Raw genomic sequence first — 25,331 nt, 5'->3', positions numbered from 1 at the left:
CTAAATAGGCCCCGACTTTGTCCATTCCAGATCTGAACTAGATTCAGATATATATTATCTGGATCAGATAATGTGAGCTGAAACCAGTTTGAACCTGGGTTAAAACTCCCACACGTTTCCATCCCTCATAAATAGGGCAACAATGGTAATTGTGAATATGTGATGCATCAAAGCAATAAAACCTTTTTGGGTTTAAGGACAAAAAGGTAATTTTGATGGAGTGAGAAGATAAGGACAATGATTTCCCACTATTTTAAGGGTCAAAATGAGAATTTCAACCCATGAGTTAATGTAGGCTCATGGTTAAGCCACCGGTTGTTGACAACTGGGTGTATAGGTTTAACGGTGCGAATTCTTTGGTGGACATTTGAAAAACGGTTATATTAGATAGAGGGAAAACTTTGGTGGTTATTTTGAAAATTACCCCAAAATAATGTGCAGTAGCATAAGAAAATCAGCAAGGTAGGGCTGGGAAACAATAGGCTCCGCAAGCTGAATATGATCAATACGTAACAGGCTCGGCATGGCTCGTATAAGCTTGTTAGGTATTAAAAAACATATTTTAGATACATTTTAAATGTATTTTTTGTCATCTTATTTCTTTCAGTTCTAAAAATGATGTGTTTTTCCTTTCTTTCAGTTCTAAAATTATGTGTTTTTCCTATAAAAACAAGCAAGTTAGAACTTGGATCGTTTAACCCAGGCTCACTATGAGCTCGAACTCGGCTTGGCTTGCCACCAAAATGAGCCAAGCTTCAAGTGGCTCAGCTCATTTACCGGCCCTACATATACCCATAATGACAAATCTCGCGAGAAATTATCCGAAAGTTTAATAACGGTAATTTCTCGTGAGTTTTCATCAAAGACATAAATATTGCGTTTTAAATCCGATATTTATGTTTTTAGTGGCTATTTATCATGAAAAAACCATGTGGTTTTTATCTTTAATATTTTTATTTATATTTATTTATAAAAATATTTATATATATTTAATTTTATTTTATTTTATTATCAATATTTTGCCAAAAAATGCAAAAAAAAAAATCAATTTCTCACAAGTTTTTGGCTGTTGATGTTTTGCCGTTTTTAACTTTTGTCACTATGCATATAAGGACTCCACCTAGTCCCATGGACACATTTTGGCATAACCTCTTATTCTTGAGTTCCAGTACCAGCTGAGAGCCTGGCTGATTATTTTTTGGCTTGTGTCACGATCTTTTTAATTTTTAATCAATAAAATATATTTCAATATTTTAAGATATAACGAATAATATTATTGACATGCCAATAAAAATCAATAACAATTCATAGCATGTCATAACGTGTCCTGATCGTATTTGGTCATGTCACCAGGGACACGGCCAAAATGACATGTGACATTGTTTTTGTCACATGGCTGCATATATTCACATGAAGCACACGTGCACATCATTTTCAGGCTACAACCACTACATTGATTATGATTAAAGATGTATTCACAATGAAAAATATAACCAGACTGAGTTCAGTAATGTCAAATTGGCAAACCCAGCTTGAAAGATTGAGAAGAAAAAGATCATGAAAGAAGAATCAGAGCATGAATGAGACTGCTGTCACCAGCCATTGCTGATGGTGCTCAATTGTGCCACTTAATTGGCCAACCAATCCCGGTTCCCATATAAGTTTCGTGGACCATCCACTTTTTTGGATTTATAACCCGAAGAAACCGCACCCAGCACCAAGACCTGGTCGTGCTGGCTCAGCCTGCCATACCTACGGTCGCCATGCCAGCAGCGTAAAACTTTGAGGCTAGGACCCCTGCCCCCGGGGCCTATGCTACGCATGGACCATCCACTTACTATCGACTTGTCAGCTACATGCCTTCAGATAATGACAAAGTTCAGTATGTAAAGGAGAGCTTTACCTTCACAGGTGAGTAATTGCACCAAGTATTAATGTCAAAATGGAAGTCCTCATAGACACAGCAGTCAAAAAGACAAGAAATGGGGCATATTTCATAGCTGCTTCTGTCCTTCATAAAGATCATGAAGCACAAAGCAGATACAATGGCAAATTACCAACATGATTACCTGACTCAAAGCACAAGTTAACCAATGCTTGCATTGATGCACCAAGCCATGTTCTTACCTGGGACATGTTGCAACTATTCCTAGTGAATCTTTGCATGGAACAAATGTGATGGCATTCAATACTCTGTTAAACTGCCACCAAAAGGTCATAATGATTATCTAACCACTGCGAGCCTGTTCTGAAAAATCAAAAGCCTCTGTATGACTAATAAAACCAACATACAATGAAATCCAACAATCTTCACATTTTTTGGCATGAAAATGTGAATAGCCTGCATAACTCAGAGCAGAGGTTATGAGAGTAAAGTTGTTAAAAAGACCGCTCTTGCAAAAAAGACTGGTTTTATGCTATGATGGTTCGACCAAAGAAGTGAAAGACTCCTACAGAGGATTACTAATTTACTATTAACAAAAAGTATCTCAGATCATGAGTTACACAAGGTTGGCTCAAGATATCTGATTATTGATAACATGCTACAAATGAATCGATTCCTTTGAGATGGATATGAATGATTTACTCATACAATTCATGATATCTTCCACACCAAAATCATGATATGCAAGACACAGGTCGTTGGTGTGACAAGGATAGGATACAAGAAAATCTCCAATCACAAAATAAACAATCGAAGGCAGCAACATGTAGATGTTTCCCCACTCCAAATATAGAAATTTCAAATTCTCGCTTAGATGGAGGATATCAACTAAAACAATCACAAAAAACAAAGCAAATAGATTGCGGAAGCAACATTAAAGAAATATAAGAGCTTGCAAATGTAACCAAAGCAATTTCAGCTTTAGTAACCATTCAGGACTGAAACCACAAATGGGTAAAAGCAGTGAAGTGAAAGCCTAGCATAAAATCCAAATAGCTGCACAGGATAACATAAATGATGCCAGGAATTGTTTAAAGAATGGAAAAACCATAAGTACACAATCAATTTACCATGTTTTTATACAAGTTTGTGATGCAATCATCCAAAATGAGAACCAGAAAAAACTTATTTGCATCCGTTAAAAAAAGAAAAGACAACGACATGTAGCAGTGGCTAATTTCTTGAGAACTGCAAGTTTGAAATTATTAATTCTTAGAAATACCTAGTCAGGATATGAAAAACAAAATACTGTAGGAATAGATGCACATATGCTAGAGCATACTTACTGGATTCTTCACGTTTTGATCATTTCAGAAACTTACTTGCATTCCACATCAAAATAGCGTCCATTTGTTTTTCTCTGTACCCAGCTAAAAACATCTTGTGACAAAGATATGCTAACATGTATACATATTGATATTGAGAGCCGACATTTGCAAAGGAAAGAAAAACAAAAAGTTTAGCAGTCAGGCGCAATTGGTCTAGGACAAGCGAATACTCACCTGCCTTTTTACGCTGGAAAGCCATCTGGGTATCATTGAGAACATGACCAACACAATGAAAGTTTCAGATATTACTGGTGCTGGCCAGCTGGGATCATTCCAAAGATGGGGAAGGGGTTAAAGGATAAATCCTAATGGTACTCCCATCTGCGAGCACAATTGGTTTAGGAGGAAAGAATGCCCACCTGCCTTTTATGCTAACATGTATATATATATATATATATATATATATTGAGAGCTGAAATTGGCAAGGGAAGGGGAAAGAAAAAGTTTTAGCTGTTAGGCACAATTGCTCCAAGAGGAAAGAATGCCCACCTGTCTTTTATGATGAAAGCCTTCTTTGTAGCACTGTACATGCCCAACAAAACCAATGCAAGTTTCCCATATTACTGGCACTGGGATCATTCCAAAGATGGACTACAGGTTAAAGTTTAAATCCTAATGATACTCTCACTTTCAGGCATAATTATCGCACCTGCAAGGTTAGAAACTGGTGTTAGAGTCATGGGTTCAACAATAGAATATGCATCTCACACCGGTTTCTGACATTGCAGTTGCTAGAATCATGCTAGCAAATGGTAAGGACCAAAAATGCATATAGCACCAGACATACATGGACACCAATGCGTCTATCCACAACCTGCTTGTTAATGATTGGCTAGATGTAGTAACCTGTTCAATCTAAAGGCTTAAAAATAAACTTGTACCCCAGATGACTGCCATAAGGGAAGATTCCATGAGGCAGCCAGCTGGGGAAGGTGTCACTCATCTTCAGCCAGCAGCTGCAGATGTGTCACATTGTTACCAATAAGAGGATACTTCTATAATTTTTCTGCATTACTCCACCTAAGAGCTAAAATGTCAAGCTTATCATGAACAGGATCCCGATCAATGGTTCAACACAATATCAGCAACAAACCAAGGCCTGGAAAAAGAACTGCGTACTCTTGATCTGACAGTCAAGTATCTTCTTTTTTATAGGAAGTGCAAGTACCCACTTATCAGAAAACAGTAAACCATTATTAAAGTTAAGTCCACCATTACATAGCTTTTCTTGCTAGTTTTACTCCTCCCATCCAATCCCCCAACTATCTGTGTAAAATTATTAAATTACTAAAACAAGCTCCGATGGATAACATCTTGCTTAAAGTGAAACGAGCAAACCACAGGACACCAGTAAAATATTAAAACATTATAGCTTACAAACTGAAGATGAAAAATCCAGGTCGAACTGACACAATGACTTGGACAAATTGGCCATCTTGTAGAACCATATCATAGGTTCACTGTCAGTAAATGCTCTCATATGTTAACAAACCGTGTTACAATGTAAATAAGATGCAGGAATACTAGCAGAAATCTGACTCCCATGGTTTCTTCTAAATTAACTTCAGCAAGTAACCATAACATCTTTTCGTTTTTGACAGGCAACCACTATATCTTTTGAAGCCAAGGAATGCAAGGATATGAACTCCTCTACCTTAGGTATGCTGGAATTTTCATAGAACTAACATCTCACAAACCATCAATCCATAAAGATAATAAAGAATGGATTAGTTAAATCCACTTCTCTTTTTTACATGTTCATAAAAACCATAAAGGGAAGAAAAGACATCCTATGCAGCGTCCAGTACAAGGTCGCATTGCCATTACGCATAGACAAAAAACTAGAAAGCATGTCCGACATATCTGAGCAATGAAAAGTTCAATGTGAAAAAGACTTAGGATAATAAAGGAGACAACAGGTCAAGCAACTGAAACTTTGAGGGTATAAAACAAGAATACACTTGCATGCCCAAAAGATAAAGCAACCAGCAGATAGCCTAACATTTGGTGGTTGCCTAAATAATACTCCAACATGGAATTCCATTAATTTAGACAGTAAATAATCATGAGGAACAAGAAGGAACTTAAACCTTAATTTCCAATAAAATAGAAGAGCGTAGGTCTGGATACATAAAACATCCGTAAATTTTTCACAAGAACCTAAGAATACCTCAATAATCTAAATACCATCGACAATGAAAACTTATATAGGAGTAGTGCATGTTGTCCTAAAGTGCCCTGTCTGATTGCAGCGGCTACAATGGACAACTCGCTTCACACGGCCACGGTCTTCTGCACGGATTCTCTTCTTCCTTGGACGCCCTGGGGGCCGAAGAGACTTGGGTGGGGCAATGACAATTTCAAGCTTATTGCCACCATTCTGTGCATTCTCAGACAACTCCTTCCAGAGAGTTTTATCTGGAACAGGATGGATTGTCTGAGAGTAGGTCTTGCGATAATTTGTGACAGTGAAACAACTCTCAGTAAAGCGATGAACATTTTGTCGGCAAGAAATGAGCGCTGCAACAGCATGTGAACATGGCAGACCATACAGCTGCCATCCACGACATAGACAGCAACGATTTCGGATATCCACTATGTTGGTTCCTTCATGAGATATAACTTCAAATTCTGCTTCATTAGCACGAAGGACTTGGTAGGTACGAGCCCGTTCAATGGCATCTGCCACACGCCTTTCAGCAGATGGTACAAGTATCGAGTTCCACTGCATGCTAGTTTCTCTCCGTTCATTGAACCATGTCATCAGCTGCCGACGAATAGACTCCATCATCTGAACTATTGGTAATCCAGAAGCCTCGAGTATCCATGAATTCAAGGACTCCACAATATTTGCGGTTAGATGTCCAAACCTTGTTCCCTCGAAATATGCAGTAGCCCAAAGACGAGGTGGAATACGTCGGATCCAATAGGCAGCATCTTGTGATATTTCCTCTATCTCTAGTATTTTAGCTTCAAACTCAATAACAGTGAGCGCGTATGCAGCCTCCCAGAGAAGGTTCACAAGCATTGGATTGTTGAACTCTTTGCGGAAGCTATCACTAAGGTGGCGCATGCAGAATCCATGGAATGCAGTGGGGAAATTTGCCTCAACCCCATCTATGATGCCTTTCTGCCGATCAGACAAGATGGTAAGCCTGGGCATGTTCTCAGTATTCAGTTCAAGAAGATTATGCAGTTCAGACAAAAACCACATCCAGGCATCATCGTTCTCCTCATCAACAACTCCAAATGCCAATGGGAACAATGCACCATCACCATCAAATCCAGTGGCCATGAGCAAAGTCCCCAAGTATTTGCTCTTTAAAAGTGTTCTATCAAGCCCAAGAAGCGGCCGGCAGGCATTCACAAAGCCATAAATTGAAGCATGGAATGCAATAAAGAGGCGCTGAAAGCAATTTTCAGGCCCCGTACCATATACTGAAGCGATGCTTCCAGGATTGGTCCGTTTGATTTGATCACAGTATTGTGGCAGAAGGCGATATCCTTCCTCAAAAGACCCACGAAGAGCAGCCATGATACGCTCCTTCCCACGCCAAGCTTGCTTGTATGTCAGGGTGATACCATGCATTCTGTGAATGTCTTCAAGTATATCCTTTGGTTTGTACTGTGGGTTGTCTTTAAGACGGTCCTCCACAGAGCTGGCAACCCAACCAACAGAAGCTTGTTGATGCCCTAAGTGTGTGATGCCCCCACAGTTATGCTGTTCATTAATGGTCCTTATTGTAAAGGTAGGAACACCTGGAAGCTTTGCAGCATGAATTCGCCAAGGGCAACCTTCACTAGCACACTTTGCTGTGAATCGTGTCTTGTCCGACTTCACGGTCTGAATCTCAAAGTGCATGGCTATAGCAGCATCCCTCAATGCTCTTCGGCAGCTTTTAACATCCGGGAACTCTTGGCCGACTGTCAGCTCATGATTTGGGTTACAAGAAAGTGTGCGAACCTGACGAATGGGCGTAACGAGTTCCTGATTTGACACAAGTTGAGGCTCATTCACAGGTGCAACAACCAGCTCGTGGCCCTGACCGCCACCCATCTCTGGATTCTGTTCCATTGCCAATTCATGGTTATCCCCGACAGCCAAGCCGTGATTATCAAGCATGTGGTTCTCTGAGAGGTCCAACTCATGCCCCTGCCCGAGCCCCATCTCCTGGTTCTGCCTGAGGGCGAGAACGTGGCTCTGGCGAAGACCCAACTCATGCTCATGGGACTGGCTCAGATCCAAGTCATGCTCATGGCTCTGCCCAATGCCCAAATTGTGATCATGGCTCTGGCCGAGCCCCAAATCATGAGCTTGGCTGAGGCCGAGAGTGTGGGCACGGCGCAGATCCAAGTTGTGGGCCCGCCCAAGAGCCAATTCATGGTTTGCCATCAATGGAACCCAGAAATTTCGAAAAAAAAAAACCTTCTTTCTCCACCAACAATCTTACGAAACAATTCCAACTCAAACAAACCCCAGAATTCTCAATGTTCTTCAAGAACGGCCTAACTAATGAACTCCAGAACAGAACCAACAGCCAGAGAAGCCAAATCCTCAGCAAAAATCCCGCCTTTCATTACAATACTCAAGCTGTCATCGCTCAACCGCAGAGGTGCAACAAATCTAAAATCTAGTCGAATTCCCCACATATACACAGAATTGCACAGCTGAAAAACCCCCAGAAAAACCGAAGCAAAACAAACACAAAAACGAAAAAAATCAAAAGAAACCCGAAAACCCAAAATCAAACAAACAACAAAACCCAGCTCAAAACATCACCACAACAAACACAATAACAGAACAAATAATCCGAAAAAAAAAACCAAATTCACATTTCAGCAAAACACAGAACACTCAGAAAGAAAAACAGAAACGAAATCAAGCAATCCTAATATGATACCTCGAAAGATTAGGGGCAAAAGGGAACCCCAACTCGAAACCAGCCGGAAAACCTAACTCCCCACCACCAAAGTTTCCGAAAACCGGCGACCCCGCCGTTCAAAATTCAAATATTTCTCACGATAACAGAAGCAGCAGAACAAGAAGAGCTCCCCGCGAACCGAATCCCCCAAAACCCTAAAACCGGGAATTAGGGTTAGGGTTTCCCCCTCACTCCTGTGAGGGAGAGTGGAATTGCAGAGTGAGAGGGAGGGAAGGGAAGCGGGTAATGGTTTTTGCTTGGTAATTTCTTGCTATTTTGGGGGGCGAATTTTTGGTTTGGGTTTAATTGGTGGGCAGGGAAAGGGAGAAAGGGAAGGGCATGGGGAGGGAAGGGAAGAATTGCAGGGGCAGGCGAGGGTTTTCGTGAGAGGGCAGAGAAAGAAAGAGAATGGGAAGTAGGGGTAGGAGAAAAGACGGGGGTCTCCCTAAAATAACCCCCGGAGTTACCTTTTGCCCTGAGGATCAAGGTCTCTCTCTCTCTCCCCGGAGTTACCTTTTGCCCTAAGGATCAAGGTCTCTCTCTCTCTCTCTCTCTCTCTCTCTCTCTCTCTCTCTCTCTCTCTATATATATATATATATATATATATATATATATATATATATATATATATATATTCACAAATCTAATTATAAACATTTTTCCTAAAAAAATCTTACAATAAATAAAAAATTTGTTTTGCTCAAAACAATATTAGTACATTTAAACTTTGAAAATATATGAAAGATTTCACATAATATGCAGCCACCTGCTTGACCGTCACCCATCTTGGCATTTCTCGAGCGTCTCAAAAAATGTTGAGATGGATGGTAATGAGCAGTGAAGTTGCATAAAAAATGACCTCTATATAAAAATATAAGAAAATAAAAAAATATATAAAATAAATAAAAAGCACAGTTTTGCATCAATAATATGACAATATTGTGTCAAGCTTGGACAAAATAGATGAATAGAACAAACAAAACACATGTTCTGTTAAGAACAAAAATAATTGTACTTGTTTAGTGTTTGTTTCAATTGGACAATGGCATGTATTCCTTGTGTCAGCCTTTGATTGCTTTTTGTGAAGACAGCTTGGACACATGTATAACATTGATGTAATTGGAAGAAAAAAATAAAAAACCATATTTTTTGATATAAAAATTTTAAAATATAAAAAGCCCTAATCAAATCATGTTCCAATTCAAAAACCCAAATTCGCAAGCCCTAATAAAAAAACCTAATCAATCAAACCCTAATTCAAAAGCCCTAATCAATTAAAACCCTAATTCAAAAACCCTAATCAAGGGAGGAGAAGAAGAAATGAGAGGAAGAAAGAAGGGGAAGAGAGAGCCAAAATCCTTAATTCAAACCCTAATTTGAAAAACCTTAATAAAAAAGAAGAAGAAGGGAGAGAGAGAGAGAGACCAAATATCCTCTCATAGACGAAGCTCCTCGTTGCTAGAAGTCCTCTTATCGCAGTAGAGCATGTGTTAGGGGGGGAGGTATTCAATAGATTGTAGGTACAACCATTTATAGCAAATAGAAATCCATATAGAGATTATGTATAATGTATATTGTACATGTTATATATGTTTTATACATATAAAAAGCACTTAGAAATTATTTTTTTTTAAATGAGCTAGCTCATGATCGACTCCTAAAGCACAGCTTATAAGGAGCTAAGACTCGGCTGAGCTCATCTTAAGCCTGAGCAAGGGTGTACCCTTAATGAGCCGCACTTGAACAAGCCAAGCTTAGCTTGTTTACCAGCTCTATTCACGACTGGATCCTACTAGGTAAGTGAAGCCTTCATGGGCTAACTTATAATGTTAAGCTCCAAAAAAAAAACAACGGGTAAGGGACAGGAGAGCAAATTTTTTAGTTAATTAGAACTTCTAATTACACAATAATAACTTGTTTTCTTTGCATTTAAAGTATAATAATACTATTCATTTTTGCATGGATGGATATGGCTCTACATTTCAATTATAAAAATACAGTGCCATGTCTTCACGAATGGGAAAATATTTACTACTCTTTAGAACCATGTTCTTTAGCAAAAAATGAAGGTGCTTTAAAATATTTTCGCAATTGTTTTTTTTTTTATGTATGAAGCCAAGAGATATATTCTACGTGAACATATTTCATATTGTCTAATTTTGTTGACTAGTCAAATTTTTAAGAACTTTAATTGCATGTTTGCTATGGTCATAAGTGGGGATGAACAATCTTAGCTGCGAAAATAGAAGTTGTGATTGTCGGTCACCACCTCAACCGTGTAATGAACTTTCACAAGATTCAAGGCAAGAGCGATTACAGCTGACAATCACAATCACATGTTGCACTTTTCTCATATTTCACTAAGCTTGATAAAGTCTTGTGATTGTGATTACAATCACAGGTTATTCAGCTATGAATGTTTTGATCCTGAGAAAGTAATTTATGTGATTCATATTAGACATTAACTTTCTCATGTTTGTTTTTAAGTTGTGAAAACCTATCACTATATGTCTTCTCATGTCATATATTGTCACTGCTTTTATCACATCCATAGCTAAGCATTCAATGCTTGAGAATGTAATTCACAGGGTGAGACTTGTGTAAAACTTTCACAAGTTTTGAGGTTTGAACATTCACATGATTGCATTTTTTTGCATGTTTACACTGCCTCTGTGAAAGTTCTAAAATGCCATTCAATCAAAATCACTAAAAAACTTGTGAAAGTTACAAAAATCATAGAAGTTGCAAACACACCTTAAAGAGTGACAAGGCATTGCAAACATGCCCCAGGAATCAACACACAATGTACTGAGAAACTTTACTATTAAAAAAAAATAATGTTTCTAGTTCAAAGATCTCAATGTCACGTGTACGATTTCACAAATATAATCCCCTCATTAAACTTAAAAGATTAACGGTTAAGTCAAACAGTTAAAGGGTACACACGCATTATGATCATTCTGGAAAGTACCTCTGTGGCCAAAGTTGCACCAATTTATCAGAGTCCGGATCCGGTGCAATCCCATAGCACAAAATTTGTGCATTAAACACCTGACTGCCCTCTATCAGGGATTGGGCCCCACAATTGATCCAAGATGAAGGGTGATCAGGTGCTTAATGCACAAATATTTGTGCAATCGTATTGCACCTGATCTTTTCACAATTTATTATGTTCATTGAAAGGGCACTTTGGGGTACGCCTCCTTTAGTTCAAGCAAAGTACACTAATAACCATTTTGGTCATTGCCAAACTATGATGTCACATCGGGCATCTTGTGTTACAAAAATACGGGTATGACCCCGACGCTCGGTTTCGAGTTCCATAAATTTTAAAAACTACGACAGAAGGACACGAATTATTTATTTTTAATCACTTAAAAATAATTTTTTATAGTTTTGATATAAAAATGTATTTTTATTAAATTATTAAAAGCACTAAAATAATAACCATACAATTGAGGTCATGTGATTTTGTATGTAGTTGATTGTCCCCTTTAACATCAGACCGTAAGGAGGCATTTGATTGGTGAAACAGTCTTGTCCTCTAAGACCATTGCATCTCGTCCGGTGTGGGCTCCATGTCCTACATCAAACACGTCCCACAGAGAAAATGGGACACAAGTAACACTTGTGTCCAATTTTGGTAGGGCAAATTGTTAGGCCTCAAAGGATCCAACAATTTCTCTGGGACAAACTCCATCTGGATGAGTTGTTTAGGGCGTCAAATACCCCAAGGGCACATTTGATTTTCAGGATGCAACAACGATGCACAACCAATGTCAAAATCGGTCGATTCGGACCGAATCGGCCCAATGATGAATCAAAAGGGGCCGATTCAATGTCGATTCAAATTCATTTTTAAATATTTTCTAAGGGGTTAAAACATTTTTTATATACTTTTTTATATTTTAACGACTCATCATCTGGCAGTAAAAAGGGGTCGATTCAAGATCAATTTGATTCAATTCTATTTTTTTTTCATTTTTTAAGAAACCGATTCACCTAATGAACAGATTTTAACAAATTGTGCGAGTCAACTCATTCGAGACAAACTACCTGGACCTATTTGTACTGGACAAAAGTATCACTCCTAGGAGTGTGATTCTTTTGTCCCAAAAAATGGGAATAAAGTGTCCACTTTGGCTGGATAACTGCATTTTCCTTAGGGGTGTCAATGGGTCGGGTTTACCCGGACCCGACTCTGACCAAACCCTATAGGGTCTGGGTATGGTAATAAATAAGAAGAGTCAAATAAGATCTGGGTGCGGACTTGAAGGTATGATTAATACATAGAGCCTGGTATAGCTTGTGAAATTTTATACCTAACCAGGGCCCAACCCGAGTATGGCCTGCAAATTTTCATTGTAAAAATGATAAAAAAAAAGTATTATTTTACCAGGTATGGCCTGAGTCTGGTTCATGTAGTTCTTATCCAGTCTAGGTATGATTTTTCTTATGGTAGATCCGATTAGACCCGAATCTAAACCCGATACCATACCCAAAAAAATTAAGGTCAGGTCTGGTTCCACTTAGGTCCGAACCAAACCCGACCCTTTGACAATCCTAATTCTCTGTTTGCTTCCACAGTGTGTCCCACACAAAAAGGGACACATAGTTCCCGCAAATTGTTGTACCCCGCCAATTACCATAAAGGATAACCCTAGAGAAAGGTAGAGGAGAACAGATCCTGTCAAACGTTGGGTGAGATTGCTCCAGGGTTGTAACTTGTAGGGGATCAAATCTCATGGTCCTCTGTAATTTTTGCGGTCCCGTTTGAAGTCATAAATTTTCACCAACTTCGTGAACAAGTTCCCAAAAAAGGATACCGAGTTGTTTCTTTTGAAGAGAGAGAATACCAAGTTCGTTATTTCCCCCACGAGGGAGCAGGGCATCTGATTGGACTACACGTGCGGTTCCTCGCACCTGCCTTTTCACGATGCGATCCACGTGTATATATATCGTACAGATTTAACGGCTTGGATTCGTTGAATCTCAGGTGTTTCTTGATTGGTGATATGATGTGGAATATTCCACCTGGCCCAATAAACATTTAGGACGAGACTACCCAGGACATCTGAGGATTTAAAGCAAAAGTTGGTTCTAAGGCTGTCAACTGGATAATTTTTCTCTCTTTTTTAGAACAAAAGTATAAGCATAAAATAAAAAAATAAGCAAAAAAATGAGCAAAAACACATTTATAGAAAAACCCAATTTCCCCCAAGAAATAGTCGTCAAAAGCCTACTTATCCTGATAAAATAACATGATAATATTGTGATATTTTGAAAGTGGTATCTTGGCCATTTAAAATATCAACCAAAATAATTTTTTTTTTTTTGCAATATCTGGCTACATCTATAAAGAGGGATGTGGATATATGAACTTTAATCCAACTCCTTTACTTATATATACAAGTTCCATACCCGCCAGGTTCTAATCCCTCTGCCACATGGGGCTTAAGAGATATCTGTTAGGGGTCTGCCTGACATAAAAAAATAAAATAATGATCCTACTTCCCTCAAAACAGAGTTTTCCAATTTGTGCTGTCATAAATACAAATAGACAACTGATTCTGGAAATACCCTCATTATATATCATGTATGGCACTCAAGGTTGTTAAATGCGATGAGGCGAAGCGAGGCGTTGAGCCTGCGCTTCGCCTCTGAGACTCTCAAGTATCCGTGGTATTATCTAGAATATCGTAAAAATATATGGCATCACACTCAACGCCTCGCACTAGTGAAACATTTCATCATTATTATGGTGAACATGGCTGCTTCTATAACCCAGAAATCCCAGATTTGGGTTAGAAACTTTTTATATTTACTTTAAGCGCATCACAGCAACGCCTCGCACTAGTGAAACATTTCATCATTATTATGGTGAACATGGCTGCTTCTATAACCCAGAAATCCCAGATTTGGGTTAGAAACTTTTTATATTTACTTTAAGCGCATCACAGCAACGCCTCGGTACCTTGAGCGTGCGCCTCAGTACCTTGAGGCGTACGCCTCTCACAACACTGATGGCACTACCAAGATTTGATGTTTTGATTTTAGGGCAATACCCTATCATTGATTTGGTTGAGAGGCAAATTTGCTAGCCCAGTAACGATCCACATAGATCTCAAATCTTCCATGAAAACCTACTCAACCTAGTTCAGGAATGATAAATTGGGAGCACCAAAGTAGGATGTATGTGGGTCATTGGTTTAGGTATGAATCTAAATATAGACTAAAATGGAGTAGTTTGATCTTGGAGTCTTAGTTGCCAGAAATAGGTGTATGGATAAGGAAGCGTGAAGGTCTAAAAAGTTTCAGACACATTTTTAATTGAAACACACTGATAAAGTTAATACAAAGTATATGTTTTCACAAAAGTAAATATGAATGAAAATAGTTAAATATACGTATTGAACCAATCCTTGTTGTACAGTAATCTCTTTATAAGTCATGATGTTTAAAAGTCTAGAAAAATAGTGTCTTTATAAAATAATGACCATTAAAAGAAAGAAGTTTGATGCTCAAACTGAAGGCCCTGTTGGACATTATGGGTTATGGGTCCAACCCACAGTGTAACCCAGATTGACACCTATTAGTGGGTCACGTTAGTGACCACGTAATGGGGATAATGGGTGGGAGTTACATGAATGTGGAGAAAACCACATTATGATAATTATCATTGTCAATAACTATTATCGTCAATATGTTGATTTGTAATCTGTTGACATAATATTGATGACGATAATTATCATCATCAATAGATTACAAATAATTGACATATTGATGATGATAATTATACTGATTATTTATAATATATTGATAGCATATTGATGGCGATAATTGTCATCATCAATAGATTACAAATAATAGCATATTGACAACGATAATTATCGTCATCAATATGATGATGCTTTGTAATCTATTGGCAACATATTAATGATGATAATTATCGTCATCATTATATTCTTCCTTTATAATTTATTCGCAGTATATTGATGATAATAATTATCGTCGTCAATATATCACAAATAATCAATATATTTATGATGATAATTATCCTCATCATTATAGTAATCATTTATAATCCATTGATAGCATATTGATGATGATAATTATTGTCGTTAATAGATTATAAATAATAGACTATTGATGACGATAATTATTGTCGTCAATATGTTGATTTGTAGCATATTGATGACGATAATTATCATCATCAATAGATTACAAATAATTGACATATTGATGACCATAATTACCATCATTATTATATTAAACATTTATAATCTATTGACATCATATTGACGATGATAATTATCATCGACATTATACTGATCATTTATAATCTATTGACATCATATTGATAATGATAATTATCATCGTCAATAGATTACAAATAATAGCACATTGAAGATGATAATTATCATTATCAATAGATTACAAATAATAGCATATTTATGATGATAACGATAATTAGCGTTGCTAGGTCGTCGCCCGGAAGCGACGCGTCACACCGGCGCCCGGGTGTGGTGTCAAATAGGCAAGGGCTCCCTCACTTTGTTAGACAGGTGGGGGTAAAGAAGTTAGTCCAAGAGCATAAAATTAGGTTAGCCACTTGGAACATAGGATCTTTAACTGGTAAGTTGGTAGAGTTAGTAGATGTTATGTGTAGGAGAAATATTGATATTTTATGTCTACAAGAGACCAAATGGGTAGGTGAGAAAGCAAAAGTGATAGAACCTTGGGGATATAAGATTTGGTATACAAGAATAAATAGGAATATGAATGAAGTAGGGATTGTTATGAGTCGTGAGTTTATAGATAATGTAGTTAAGGTCCGTAGGAAGGGTGATAGGATTTTACTTATTAAATTAGTATTAGGTACGAATATTATTAATATTATTAGTGTTAATGCATCTCAAGTAGGTTTAGATGATTCCATTAAGCGTCAATTTTGGGAAGATTTAGATGGAGTAGTACAAGGGATATCTTATGGAGAAAGGCTTTTCATCGGCGGTGACCTTAATGGGCATGTAGGCATTAGTAGGGATGGATTTGAGAGTATCCATGGAGACTATGGTATAGGAGAAAGAAACGAAAGTGGAGAAATGATTTTAAATTTTGGTTTGTCCTATGATATGATCTTAGCAAACACTTGGTTTAGGAAGAGGGAGTCTCACCTAGTAACATTTAAAAGTGGGGTTAATACGAGTCAGATAGATTTTTTTCCTACTTAGAAAGAGAGATAGGGGTTGTTGCATCGATTATAAGGTTATACTAGGAGAAAGTGTAGCTACACAACATAGAGTCTTAATTTTAGATCTTAAAATTAGACAATACCGCAAAAGAGATAGACATATGATAGATCATAGAATTAAGTGGTGGGCACTGAAAGAAGCTAAACAAGGAATGTTTGTAGAGCGGGTAGTTAAGGAAGTTGATTGGTGTCTCAAGGAGGATTCAGAATCTATGTGGAATAAGATAGCGGGTGGCATGAGAAAGGTAGCTAAGGAGGTATTGGGTGAGTCTAAAGGCGGTGCACCGCTAGGTAAGGATACATCGTGATGTGAAATTAGCTATTAAGGTTAAAAGAGAGTGTTATAGAAATCTAAGTAAAAATAGTGATAATGAGAACTAGGAGAAGTATATGATAGCAAAGAAGGAAACTAAAAAAGTAGTTCGGAACGCGAAGGATAAGGTATATAAAGAGGTTTATGACAAGTTGGATACCAAAGAAGGTGCGAAGGATATTTATAGGCTTGCAAAAATAAGAGATAGGAAATCGAGGGATCTGGGTATGGTTAGATGTATCAAACATGAAACACAAAGGGTTTTAGTCAAAGATGAGGAGATTAAAGAGAGATGGAAAGATTATTTTGATAAGCTATTTAATGAAAGTCATGCTCAGGATCTTGGAGACTTTTCAATTCCTTTTCATGAGATGAATCGTGACTTCATGCGCAAGATTCAAAAGAAAGAAATTGCAGAGACTTTGAAGAAAATGAAATCAAGAAGGGCAGTTGACCCAGATGGTATACCTATCAAGGCTTGAAAATGCTTGGGAGAGAAAGGTTTAGAATGGTTGACAAATCTTTTTAACAAGATTTGGCGGACAAATAAGATACCTAATGAGTGGAGGAAGAGTACTTTGGTGCCTCTATATAAGAATAATGGTGATATACAAGATTGCACAAACTATCATGGTATAAAACTCATGAGTCATACTATGAAACTTTGGGAGAGGGTGATTGAGTCTAGGTTGAGGAAGATTGTCATGATATCGGAGAATCAACTATGGAAGCCATACATCTTCTTAGACAACTTATTGAGAGAAATAGAGAGAGGAACAAAGATTTGCATATGGTTTTTATTGATTTGGAGAAGGCTTACGATAGAATACCTAGGGACGTTCTCTGGTGGACAATGATGAAGAAAGGTGTTTCTCTCAAGTACATTAGTATAATTAAAGATATGTATGAAGGAGTAGTAACCAATGTTCGCACTTGTGGAGGGGTGACAACCAATTTTCCTATAACAGTTGGGTTACATCAAGGATCTGCTTTAAGCCCTTTCCTATTTGCTATAGTGATTGATGAGCTTACGAGATCAATTCAAGAAAATGTGCCGTGGTGTATGTTGTTTGTTGATGATATTGTTTTGATTGATGAGTCTAGAGCTGAGGTTAATACTAAGTTAGAATTATGGAGACAGACATTGGAAGCAAGAGGTTTTAAATTGAGTAAGAGTAAGACAAAATACATGGAATGTCGATTTAGTAAGCAACAAAGTAGTGATGGGAGTGTAGTGAAGCTTGGTGAGCACAAAATACCGGTGGATGATTCTTTCAAATATTTGGGATCTATCATTCAAAAGTATGGAGAAATTGATGGAGATGTAAATCATAGGATAAAGGTTGGGTGAATGAAATGGAAGAGTGCAACTGGAGTGTTGTGCGATCGTAGAATGCCATTGCGGTTGAAGGGAAAGTTTTATAGGACGACTATTAGGCCCGCTTTACTATATAGTACGGAATGTTGGGCTGCCAAAAGACATCATATTCAAAAAATGAGTGTAGCTAAGATGCGTAGAGATGGATGTGTGAAAATACAATAAAAGATAAGATTCGAAACGAGGAGATACGTAAGAAGGTAGGCGTTGCACCCATTGAAAATAAGATGAGAGAGAATCATTTACGGTGGTTTGGACATATTCGACGAAGGCCTAATGATGCTCCAGTTATAAGGATGGAGAAATGGAAAAATATATTAGTTAAAAGAGGTCGGGGTAGGCCTAGGAAGACATGGATGAATGTGATAAGAAAGGATATGAATGCTTTGAACCTCACAGAGGACATGGCATTGGATAAAAATGAATGGAGGAGAAGGATTCATGTGGAAGACCCATAATGATTTTCTTTGTTGGTTCATATCGCTGACCCCAATTGTTTTGGGATGAAGGCGTAGTTGTTGTTGTTGTAATATGTTGTTGATTTGTAATCTATTGACAACATATTGATGGCGATAATTATCGTCATCAATAGACTACAAATAATAGCATATTGACGATGATAATTATTGTCATCAATATGTTGTTGATTTATAATCTATCGACAACATATTGATGGTGATATAATTTATAATCTATTCACAACATATTGACAAAAATAATTATCGTCATCATTATAGTAATCATTTATAATCTATTGATAGCATATTGATGACGATAATTATCATCATCAATAGATTATAAATAATAGCCTATTCACGATGATAATTATCATCGTCAATATGATGATAATTTATAATCTATTGACAAAATATTGACGATGATAATTATCTATCATCAATAGATTATAAATAATCAATATATTGACAACGATAATTATCATCATCATTATAGTAATCATTTATAATCTATTAATAGTATATTGACGATGATAATTATTATCATCAATAGATTATAAATAATATCCTATTGACAACTATAATCATCGTCGTCAATATGCTAATGATTTATAGCATATTGATGATTATAATTATCATCATCAATAGATTATAAATAATTGATATATTTACGACCATAATTATCGTCATCATTATATTGATCATTTATAACCTATTGACAATATATTGATAATGATAATTATCGTCGTCAATATGCTGATGATTCGTAATCTATTGACAACATATTGATAATGATAATTATCATCGTTAATAGATTAGAAATGATCAATATATTGACAACGATAATTATTGTAATCAATATGTTGGTATGCACCGAGATTAATCTATAATGGTGATAAATATCATCATGCATATATTTTAATTTGATGATATTATTGTCGTATATTTATGTTGAAAAGAAAAATATAAGCGACGATAATTATCGTTGTTTATATTACGAAAAATATAAAGGATAATAGGCGACGATTAATTATAATCGTATTTAAAAAGCGGCGATAATATCGTTGGTAATATTTAGTCTTGACCATCTTTCATGTGTTCCTATTCATATTACCAACGTGATAACAACGACAATATTTTGTCGTCGGTTATAGCTATTTTTACTACGATATTTTTTATCGTTGGGAATAATGTCTTATTGATTGATAATTTATCGTCGCCATTGTTATGGTCGGTAATGACATGTTTTCTTGTAATGACCATACTAGGTACATAAGTCTCTGTATATTGGTAGTGGATCAAGGAAGTCGGATCTTCACTCACATATACTGCATACTTAAGTCTGGGTATATCTGTGGTGGACCTAAAGGGAGCCTTAACCCAGTAGCACCCAAGAAGTGACCTCACATATCTGTGGAGTATTCAAGAAGACATAAAAAACTTGTTTTCAAAATCTAATCTTGTGTGCAAGGTGATTTTTTTGGACTCTTGTTTGTGCTAGAAATCCAGACCGATGTTTAAATATTTGAAGAAGGATGCCCAAATGGATCTGCCTAAGAACCCTAGCCATCTAAAGTTAGATTCAAATCCCAGCAATTTAGATAAAAAAATCAAAGAATGAACCAATAAACTGAGTCAAATAAGACCCATCACTAGGTTGCAAATGGATGCCATGGGAAAAAAGATCCAAGATCTGGTGAATGATTTCAGTGAACCCATATGATCTATCAGAAGAAAAGTTCACAGACCTAGAAGATGAAGAAGATGATATAGAAGAAGAGGTCAAATGTGCCTCTCAAACTTCAAGAAAAGGAAAACAAATCCAAGAGGGATCTGGAGTTAGAGACACTTATGTAGACCTAAAGAGTGAGATATATGCCATAAAAACTTTGAAGTTGGAACTTCAACAAAATTTGGCAGATAGTGAGACCTGATTAAAAACGAAAGAAAAACATGAAGAACAAGCTTGGACCTGACATTTCAAAACCCCACATCAGTCTTCAATGCATATCCAAATAGAACCTTGTGAATAGGTCAAAAAGATAGAAAGCTGGAAAACATGGCTCAGGAGTTAAATCAGCAGGTATGCAGTAATAAAGGAAATAGATGGAATTATTTGGTAGAGGATTGCATCTTAAAAAGAGATTTGTAAAATGCTAGATAATGTCAGAAAAAAATCATCAAGTTCAATGGGTCAGGAGATCTAAAGACTCATTTGATCATGTTTCTGAATGACTACTATGAACATAGAAAGAATTGAGCAAAAAACGCTCATGTTCAGCATGACCTGATCCGCTTCCCTATTTTAGTCTGCAGTAGAAACAACACATCAGGTTTATTGCATTTAAAAACACGCCCTACCTCCCTAGGGGTTGTCGCACAACCCAAACTCCTCAGATTCCAACTAGGGCATTTCATGGAGTGACCCCTAAGTTAAATTGAAGGCTGCCAGAGATGGGAAGCGACCCATTCTCACCACTTTTGAGGTTTTCTTTCTGATCCACTGCCACTCCCATGGATCCTGAAATGGTGCAGGTATGTCTCGCTCTGCTGAGTAGTAGTTATTTACTCCGTTCTGGGAGGGATTGGTTGGTGATCTCCTTCATTACAGAGCAGAAAGCAACAAATGATCGATGTTTGTTGCTAAGTCGATGCTTTGTGTGAGGTCTCCATCTACAACACCTTACCCTCACATGGCATCATCGAGCCTACCCATCACATCAGCACAAGGAGATGGGTTCTTGGTGGAGAGAGAGATGTTGTGAATTCAAATCCTGGGGGAACCTCCGACATGCTACCCCTATCGATCTCTACCAACTTTCACCATTATACTATCTATCCCAGTCATATCCGTCGCTACCACGATTGCCTCACTTGCTGTAACCCCTTCCATGTAGGGGGGGATGGAGTTGCCACTGGTAACCTTCTTCTGGTGTCTCCTTCACAGTAACTTGGTTATTCTTGACATTGTTCCAGGAGGCAGGATGGAGAAATGGGAAAATATATTAGTTAAAAGAGGTCCGGGTAGGCCTAGGAAGACTTGGATGGAGATGATAAGAAAGGACCGAGGACATGGCATTGGATAGAAATGATTGAAGGAGAAGGATTCATGTGGAAAGACCCAGAATGATTTTCTTTTTTTGTTCATATCGCCGACCCCAATTGTTTTGGTATGAAGGCGTAGTTGTTGTTGTTTCCCTGTGCTCTAGAGCCATTCCTTTTGTGGCTCTCCCTCTTGTTACCTTCAATCCCAGAGGTTCCGACATCCTCTATGCTTTTTGCCAATTCTTGAGGGTTTTGGGGAACCTCGCTCTCTTCTACTTTTAGGCCTGCGAATCTGTTCATGGATAGAGTACTTTGTTGACCATGGCTAGAGTGCCATTTAGGTTTGGTGGACTTAACTTGGGTGCACCATCCTCTACTGCAGGGGGGCACTAGAATCTGTTCTCTTCTGAGGGTAGAATTCAGTGGCGTGAAATGTGGAGCTACAGAGAGTGCATAACTTGATTCTGCCTTCATAGAGAATTGGTTGAACAAAGGCCCAGATTCCTCTAATTTCAACCTTCATGGATGATTTGGGGTTGAACTTTAGAAGAGCCCCAAGATAGATCCTAGCAAACTCTGTGTGTTTCAGCGCACGGGTGTATTTGTCTACCTCAATGAGATGAACTTTGAGGTATTTCGCTACTCCTTTGAAGAAGCCCAGATTCCAAAGTTCAATAGGAAGCCCTGGTAGTCCCTCAAGGCCGACGGGAGGCATGGAGAGGAACCGCCGAGGGATCTTGGCTCATAATAACGAGGTGTCAATCCCTAACCCTAGCAGAGTTGTGAACTGAAGATCATGCTTTTGAGTTTGTTATAGATTCAACTATTCTGTTTATGGTTTTCCAAAATAAGTCTTGTGCTGGTTCTGGTACAGGTACACTTGATATACAATGTGTTACCATATATTTACCAATGCAACCCTGCTCAGCCTTATTGGCTTTCAAGATCTTTTACATTTTGCCAGTGCTTCTCTTGGCCTTGGTGCCACACAATGTTCTTGATTCTATATCTGCATTTGAACATTTTTTGCACTTTCAATTCTATGGCACTTTTGGCATCAAAGCTAGCTTGTGGTATAAATACTTAAAGCTATGCATGAGATGATTGTGCTTCAAGGCACTGATGTGATGCAACACAAACAATTGCTCATGATGCACCAACAGGTAGTATGAATTATTTTTGTCAAAGAAGCCACTTGTTTTTTCCTTTTTTGATAGGCAGACTGAAGGAACAACCCTCGCAGAATTCGAACCCGCGGCCACTTGCTTATGATAGTGAGGCCTAACCATCCAATTGGTTTCATGACACAGAGGGGACCTGAATCCATCTATCTCATCAGGCCCGAAATAAGCCACTTGTTTACAATAATCAAATGACCACTTGAGTATGATATTAGAGGGCTTGATGAACTTGTTGACAATGTTAGACATGCAAGATCATATGGCCGTGGTAGGAGTTTCTCTAAGTAATTCAAAAGCGAGGAAAATGCCAATAAGGCCGTGTTTGGAAGCCTTGCATTGAGATAAAAACATCATTCCCATGTGTTGCCAAAATATGTTTTTAATTTCCAAAATGTGGTGTCAAAATGTCATGTTGGGGATGGAGTCTCCAAAAACATTCCCATGTGTTAGAGCTAGGTTGCCAACTCCATTACCAATGCATCATTTTGACAATACCGCTGCTCCCAAACAATAGACGGTGTTGGACAGACCGATAATTCACTGCTTACAAACAACTGAGGGTGTTGGGAAAGCCACAACACACCTCCAATTCAAGGCTTCCAAAGGATTTACCCTTTTTTTCCAAAATTTGGGCCAAAAGGAGCTCTTGTAACAATCACAAAGGTGATCTTGAATGTGAATGAGAATTTTGTTTAGAAATTTTCTCAGAATAGATGTTATTAATGTTTCATTGGTTAAGGTGAGTAAGGTGCTGCATGAAGCTTCGATTCTAATTACTTAATTTCCAAGGATATTCAGTCATGTGGTAAAACAAATTGCACACAAATGACACTACAATAGGCACAATGTCTTAGATAAATGAAGGTGATGTTGCATGAAAAATCTCTGTTGGTCATTCCTAAATTGTATTCCAGTTCATTTCCTGTACAAAATAACCATTTAGGGGGCATTTGTTACAACCCCACCCAAAAGGAAGCTACTTGAAAGAGACTCCCAAGAGGGATAGTGCTTCTCCATGAGAAGATGCATGAATCCATTTTGATAGGAAAGATGTTTCTTTGCATTCATTATGTAGACCTTACCCCACCACATATTTCTCATGAAGTTGTTTCACCCTCTTGCCAAAGAAGTCCTCTTTCCTAGGAAAGCATGAAACAAACACCCTCTTAGTGAAAGAATAGTCAAGTCTTTGTTACATGGGGAACTATATGAACATATTCAAAGCGCTCGCTATAATTTGGACTCCATGATGTATTGGCTTTTAGGATCATAGAGGCTGAACAGCGTAGCTTTATGCGCCTTAATCACCCTTATGTTGCATTTACATGCCATCAATCTCAACTAGAGCTTCAAGGACAAAAGGATCAAGGCATGAGACCCACCTCAGATCTGACCTTCAATCTCAAAAACAACACTAATCCATGTATTTCTAGTCCCTTATCGATCTTCGCCGGGATGGATTCCCCCCTTTAATTTGCGCCTCTGTTGTTCACAATGTCTGCCCAAGAAGGAGCGCTTTGTGGATGGCTAGAGTCACCAGACAAGCCCTGGCTATTGGATGCATCGTGGCGGAGGTCCCCCCATTGGGTCTGCCATTCATGTTCAACCTCTCTAAGAAATGCACTTCTTCAGGAAAGAAATTTGGTGGGGAGAAAAACTGAAGCATGATAGTATTTCTTTGAAGATGTGCGAGAGTTTGACATTTCATGAGTCTAGTAAGTAAATTTGAACAACAGGCACCTTCTACTGAGCTATTCTAAGAGATAATTAGGTCAGCTATGAGTTTAATAGATACTGAATGTGAATTTGTTTGGAGTCTGGTGAGCCAACAAAGATAGCTGGATTGCCATAAAAACTCTGTCCAATATTTATTTTTCATGTTATGAATCATGAGGATTGAGAGAGAGAACATTTATCATTCAACATTACCAAAATACATCCAACCGAATATTGGATGGGAGAGGAACATAAGAGTAAGACAGCCACCATCTAGATGGTAACTGTGCACAGTTCAGAGTACAAGTAGATCCAAACCCCCGTCTCTACTATGTAATTTAAGAGTCAGATACACATCAAACATAACCCGCTGACGTAGCCTTCCAAAATTGAATTCGATGCCCCTGAAAAAGATATTGTTTCTTTCAGTCAATATCACCCACCATGCTGAAAACAACCATACCCGCCACAATAATCTCCCTTTTTTTTGTTTCGTAAACTCATGGGACCAAACAAGAGGTCCCGAATAACATAACTCGAACACGTTTGAACCGGCGGTGCACCTCAAGTTTGAAAGAATAGGTCTAAAACTACCGGGCAAAACCAAAATAGGATAATTTGAACATAATGTATAAAGACCTACTACAACACCAGTAAGAAAAGAGGACATGATACAAGTATAAGTGCAAACGTACCATTGGGTTTTGAACTTGCAAAGCCCCAACACAAGGTGACGTGCACTAGCTGCTCAGAGAAAATAGGAAAAGAAGACCATTGAAGTCTTCAAAGAAAGC

At 37.9% G+C, this 25,331-nt stretch overlaps 1 protein-coding gene across 1 annotated transcript; it reads right to left on the bottom strand.

Moving 5' to 3' along the window:
* Nucleotides 1–5,339: 5,339 nt before the first annotated feature.
* LOC149827808 (uncharacterized) lies at nt 5,340–8,414 on the bottom strand. The gene is made up of 2 exons (XM_090018253.1): nt 8,175–8,414; nt 5,340–7,941 (listed from the first exon to the last, which is right to left on the bottom strand). Exon 2 carries the CDS (start codon nt 7,664–7,666, stop codon nt 5,477–5,479), a length of 2,190 nt encoding a protein of 729 aa, XP_089874379.1. The 5' UTR covers nt 7,667–7,941; nt 8,175–8,414; the 3' UTR covers nt 5,340–5,476.
* Between the last annotated feature and the right edge of the window lie 16,917 nt (nt 8,415–25,331).

Source organism: Nuphar pumila, chromosome 10, assembly GCF_984573655.1.
Source record: "Nuphar pumila chromosome 10, dmNupPumi1.hap1.1, whole genome shotgun sequence".
In the NCBI taxonomy this organism is placed as follows: domain Eukaryota; kingdom Viridiplantae; phylum Streptophyta; class Magnoliopsida; order Nymphaeales; family Nymphaeaceae; genus Nuphar; species Nuphar pumila.
This window is presented reverse-complemented; position numbering and strand designations above follow the sequence as displayed.

Coding starts and splice junctions, on each gene's coding strand:
- LOC149827808 (XM_090018253.1), bottom strand. CDS start 7,666: ATGGCAAACCATGAATTGGCTCTTGGGCGGGCCCACAACTTGGATCTG.